The sequence below is a fragment of the Hemicordylus capensis genome, chromosome 2 (assembly GCF_027244095.1).
Source record: "Hemicordylus capensis ecotype Gifberg chromosome 2, rHemCap1.1.pri, whole genome shotgun sequence".
Taxonomy (NCBI): Eukaryota; Metazoa; Chordata; class Lepidosauria; order Squamata; family Cordylidae; genus Hemicordylus; species Hemicordylus capensis.
This window is the reverse complement of record NC_069658.1, coordinates 425,080,556-425,086,555: the sequence shown is the minus strand read 5'-3', so window position 1 is coordinate 425,086,555 and position 6,000 is coordinate 425,080,556. Positions and strand designations below refer to the sequence as shown.

Genomic DNA, 6,000 nt, shown 5'->3' with positions numbered 1-6,000 from the left:
AAGCATTATTCTGTTAACTAATTTGTTAATCACACATTAAATGGAATTTTAACTGAAACTGCCTCTTTGTGGGATAATGGAAGGCTGTAAACAACGGGCACAATCCAGCCAAAGTTTTTAATCCCAGGGATTTCAGTGGGAGAAATTTAAAAACATGTTGAACCCTCCCATTGAAATAAATGTGATTTTAAAATACTTCCCTTTGCTAGAATGCAACTCAAATTTTGTGCACTTTTAAGTAATGTGTTTATATTTCCCCAAGCAATAAAATATTTTGCTGTCTGACTTAATCAACATAAATTGTCACCCATTCTTTAAATATTCTCAAAATATCTCCTTTATTGGAATAGTGTAATATTTATTTAAACTGGTTAAATACACAATTGACAAGCTAAAAACAATATTGATACATTGATTTACACCACAATTTGAAACTCATTTACTAAGCAGCAATTCCTAATGGATTAAAAAAAAAAATCCGGGGCGGGGGCCGAATCTTTTGAACAGCCAGGTTCATTTCATACATCAGGGGATGGGGATATGCTCAGCTCAATTATCTGGTGTCCAACTCCTGTGTTTTATTTTCTTTTAAAATCAACCATTTATTAAGATTTGTCATTACTTATAACAATAAGAAGAAATAATAAAAATGAAAGAAAGAAATTGTAACTAACATTAAAACAAAAACTTTTGATTAATACATCTATCTTACTTTTGGGTGGTATTGGGAAGAAAAGAAGCTTCTAATAGTTAAATGATGTCCATGTTGTTATACACATGGGCCTCTGTGGAATTACTGGGACTATCTCACAATCCTCTTCAGGGTAGGAGGAGTGGCCAGGCTGGGTTTGGAAACCATGCACACTCCCAATTGGCTGGGTTTGGAAACCATGCACGCTCCCAATTGGCGATTGTGAGAATCCTACAATCAAGGTAAAAGAAAGGGGAAATGATGGTCTCTGAGCTGGGTACGGAGGCAGGAGGTATGGGGAGTGCTTTCCCTCCACCCTCACTCTGGAACTGGGTAAAAGTTGTGGCTCACCACTGCCACCCACCTCCGTTCCCAGCTTGCTGACTATCATTTCCCCCTCCTCCCACCTTGATTGTACAATTCTCATGATCAGTTGCCAGGCCATTGGGAGCACGCAAGGCTCCGGTACTTAGCTTTGCCACTTCTCCTACTACCCAAATAAGGCTTGTGAGAACCAGCCCATTGACTATCCAGTCCTCTGTTCTCAGCCTAATAAGAAAAGGAATAACAAAGATAAAAGGAGAGGCAAAAGCAGAGAAAGAGGAAATTGGGGCGGTGGAGGGGGGGAGGCCTTTGTATGTGTTGGCTGGCAACAACTTAGAGGACCAGGTTGCAACAATTGTTGGTTTGTGGCTATACCATTGTAGTCTAGAAAGTCATCCCATATCATGGCATTAAAATTGTGCAAAGTATTTCTTCATATTCACTCACCCTTGAATGGTCGGTTCTAGGAGTCTCGCTAGCCAGTCTTCAATATTAGATGTGTAGAGTAACTTACAAGCCTGTAGTCCAACTGCCTAGACACTAAGTGAGCATCTTGCATCCAAGCTGCATGCATCTTACTTAGGGGCACGTTGAGCCAGAATGCAACCAAGCACCAATTGAACTCAAGAGAATTAACAAACCATGCCTACTGTGAAATTGATTCTTTCTTTGGCATCTTTTCAGAACACACAAATCTTCTCTACAGCTCTGATGTATTTGTGTAAAAGTAGTCTCTCACTCTCCACATCTCTTGCAAGGAGAGCGATCAGAATAGTTTACTTTGGCCAGCACAGAACAGGACCAAGTAACCCTTTTTCACAGTAATGCTTTTTCTTGAACTCGTTTCAGATCAAGCGTGGAGGAAAGGACTGAAAGAGGAGCCCATTTCCATTGCACTGGGAGTATGATGTGCCCTGATTCCACAGCTAAAGCTAGGTGTATGGGATACAAATCAGATGACTTGATCTCCATTCAGTGGCAGTACAGTGGGTTTCTTGATGAATAACATTGTGGATCTCATTAGGAAAAACACAGACCACCCTTTGCACTTATGCTACCTCAGTCCTGTGCCATGTGGTAAAGGTAAAGTTGTGCCGTTGAGTTGGTGTCGACTGCTGGCGACCACAGTGCCATGTGGTTGTCTTTGGTAGAATATAGGAGAGGTTTACCACTGCCATCTCTCGCGCAGTATGAGATGAGGCCTTTCAGCACCTTCCTATATCGCTGCTGCCCGATATAGGTGTTTCCCATAGTCTGGAAAACATACCAGAGGGGATTTGAACTGGCAGCCTCTGGCTTGCTAATCAAGTCATTTCCCCGCTGCACCATTAGGTGGCTGTGCCATGTGGTGCCCACTTTAAATTAGGGACACCCATTAGGTGTATAGAGGAAGCAAGGATACCAATGAGGACAAAAAAACCAAACCTGTTCCTGGCAATGGCATCTCAGGAGTTAACCTCTCAGCAAGAGGGATGAGAACAAAACCAGGCCCCTCAGTGTTTAGAACAAGGTCTCTGGGATATTTGTCACCACAGCATTTTGGAGTGGAGGTTTAGTCAGAGCTGTTTAGCAGGCTCTAATTCTCTCTGGGCTCCAGGGGATTAACCAGCCTGCTTGGTGATTGGGCAGGCAGGGGGGAAACTGCCAGGCCTGATAGCGGCAAGTACAATGGGGCTTGCTGGGCTCAGCACTTCACCAAGCCCAGGTTGTTCGAGGAGTGAGGAGGGGAATCAACATAAGCACTCACTCAGTTTTCACTCCCCCTTTTATTGTGTCTCATGTTTATAGGGGGTTGGTTTGGGCCTGTTATTGAGCTCCACCCAGGTGGCAAATAGTACAAAGGCACACAGTCTTTTTTCCAAGATGTTCTCTAATTAGTGTTAGACAGAGAAGCAAATGAGACACAGGCCTGGAGAAGGGTCTCAACAAAGGCGACACAATAAACCACAGAGCAGCAGAGAACTGAGTTGAGCCCATCCAGGGCCAGTCCATTAGGCAGAGCTAGGAGGTCATCTAGGGCACCAGTTCTTACAGGTGGGCGCTACTTGTTCCTTCTCTAAGCAGCCACTAACATGCCTGACTTGGTGTTGGTAGGAGTGCCCATTCACTCTCCTCCCTGGTGGAGAGGCACAGTGGTTGGAGAAAAAGCAAGCAAAGTCAACCTTGCCTTGCTTTGCTGTCTCTCCCATCCCGATGAATGAGCAGCTTGCATGCCACAAGTTAAAGCCAGACTCCTCACTTCTTGGCTGGGGGAGGGGGACGCCAAAGTCAAATTTCGTCTAGGATGCTAAAAACCCAAGGGCTGGCCCTGAGCCCAACAGGCCTGGTTTTCAATTCCTCAACTTCGAGCTCACTAACTGCCATGCCAATCCTATCTCAGAGGTGCAAATAGAAACCAGAGGACCTGGTTCCTCCTAGTTCCTCTTGTTCTGGCTCACTGGATCCTATCCAGGGGGAACTCTGAAATCCTGGCTTCCAGCTCTCCCTTGTATTCGTAAGCAAGGCCCTCATACTTCCTAAGCTGGGGACAGAAGCCACAGTCCCTGACAGTGATCAGTGCCATAATTATCTTTAGAGGTTCAAACCCTAGTACCACCCGAGTGTCAGGACAAAGCTTGTATTATAGATGAGAAATGGCAGCTGGGTAAGGTAGCAAGGAAGCACCGATGAAGGGATTTAGAGAAAGGTAAAGAAGTTGAGGTGCTGATGCTGCCGCCTCCTACTCAGTGCTGTGTTCCCCCTTGCAAGGTGGTTTGACAGAAGCAGGAGCAGAGAGGGAAGAACGAGATATGCTGGCCGCCTCCACAATCTCAATGTCACGACAGGTCAAGCAGGCCACAAGCTTGTCCCGTGAAGCACTGCTAGCGAAGAAGAATTCGTAGGATACTCCAGCAAGGACTGCACCAAGGATGGGGCCAAGCCAATATACCTGGAAAGTGGGAAAGAGAGAGAGAGGATGAGAGAAGGCTCTGAACCAATACATCCTCTCTAATGGCATGGGTGGGAGAGGACAAGAGTCATTAGGACTGGTGGAGGATGTGTAAAGTGTTTAGGGGAAATGGAATCAATCTGGTGGGCAAGGGAGAGTAATGGTCTCTAGGGGAGGACTCAGCCAATACACTTGAAGGCACAGGGTGAATATACCCAGAGCAAGGGCTGGCAGAAACACATATTAGAATCAAATACAGTCACAGCACCCAGGGCTGCCAAGCTGCCTTGAATTCTCACTCCTAAATCAATACACTCGGAGAGTAGAGGGCAACATTAAAATAGTAAAGAAAAGTGTGCCGTCGAGTCGGTGTTGACTCCTGGCAACTACAGAGCCCTGTGGTTGTCTTTGAAAATCCATGGAGCCAAAAGAGGGGCAGCTCCCACTCACCCAGTGATGCTCCCAGATTCCTGTGATTACAGCTGGTCCAAGTGATCGGGCTGGGTTCATACTGCCTCCAGAGAACGTGCCCTGCAAAAAGATAATTTTGATAGGGCTATTGGCTTCCCTTTTTTGGCGGATTGTTCCATGAGTTGGTCACAATCAATACCCTTTCTAAGTTAGAAATTTTAACTGATATCCCCAACCATTGGTATTCAATCCATCTCCCTTCTGAAGAATCCTTTAGCACTCAATGCTTGGTATGTATGGTGTATATAACATGTTGCAGAATTTACTGTGTGTGTGTGTGTGTGTGTGTGTGTGTGTGTGTGTGTGTGTGTGTGTAATTCTGTAATCAGAACCCCAAATTATAGGATCTGAGTAAATTATGCAAATAAGCTTACATTTACTGACAAACCTAAGGTTCAACTAGATGTTACATGACAGATCCATGAGGGGATGTGTTTTTCTTCTTAAAATCTGCTGCAGTAGGGCCCAATTTAACCCTTTCCCTCTGTTCAGAGGCACTGATCCAAAACCCCTCCGTCTAAAGCTGCTATTAGCTACTGAGGGGAAAACATATAAGCATAAGATGAAATCGTTATAATCAACTTGCGGGGTGGGGGGACAAGTCAGGAGATCCACAGATATCCCACATAATGTCTAAGTCAGCCAATGTTGTGCACACATTTTGTTTTTAGCATGTCTTTTGATGTATCCATTATCTTCTGGGTAGCAATATTAATCTTGTGCTTTGTCCGGTGTCAAATTCTTTCCTGCTTCTGCCTTGAGTTTGTTCTTTATCAGCCCAAGATTTCCCTACCCTTTTGTGGAGTCCTGTGGCCTTCTGCTTTCATCCAGAATATCTGTTTTGCAAGGCACAGTTCCTTTCAGGCTGACATTTGAAGCCAGCGATATGCAAAATATAAGATTGCACTTTGACAAATACATGAGATTAAAAGCCACAGCAGCAACAGCTTTGCTTTCTAGGGTAGCACTTCTTTTAAATATTAAATATTATTTTCTACAGTCTAAAATATTGTTTTGAGATTCTGTAGACAAAGATGTGTTGTGCTGAAAATATGAAATCGGATATCTCCTCAATATTAGCAGAGAGTTATAAGTTTGAATATGTCTATATTTAGTACATTCTGGCAGATTCGGGTGCAAAGCAAACATCTCTGACTACCTCTCCATTAAAAATTTTCTGAGGGCTGATTTGTGCTAGAGTCATGTACCTGTGACATGCTAAGGCCCTAAGCTATGTCCAGCTTAAAAGGCCTCATAGCATTACAAATATAAATATAAGTGTGTGTGTGTGTGTGTGTGTGTGTGTGTGTGTATTCTAACAAACAGGACAATGAATACCCAGCATGGTGTAGTGGTTAGTGTTGGACTAGGACCGGGGAGACCCGAGTTCAAATCCCCATTCAGCCATGAGACTTGCTGGGTGACTCTGGGCCAGTCACTTCTCTCTCAGCCTAACCTACCTCACAGGATGACTTTGAGGATAAACATAACCATGTGCACTATTCCAGGCTCCTTAAGGAAGACTGGGACATAAATGTAATAATAATAACTAGCTGATCTGGCACAGACCATCAGTACCCCTAGT

General features: G+C 44.3%; 1 protein-coding gene across 1 annotated transcript in view; it reads right to left on the bottom strand.

Moving 5' to 3' along the window:
- Nucleotides 1-321: 321 nt before the first annotated feature.
- LOC128344038 (aquaporin-4-like) overlaps nucleotides 322-6,000 on the bottom strand; it is a 25,432-nt gene continuing 19,753 nt past the window's right edge. Inside the window, exons 5-6 of the mRNA XM_053293472.1 lie at nucleotides 4,395-4,475; nucleotides 322-3,944 (exon numbers count right to left, since the gene is read on the bottom strand). Of these exons, the coding sequence (XP_053149447.1) occupies nucleotides 3,735-3,944; nucleotides 4,395-4,475 (291 nt within the window). The 3' untranslated portion in view covers nucleotides 322-3,734. The remainder of the gene's footprint in view (nucleotides 3,945-4,394; nucleotides 4,476-6,000) is intronic.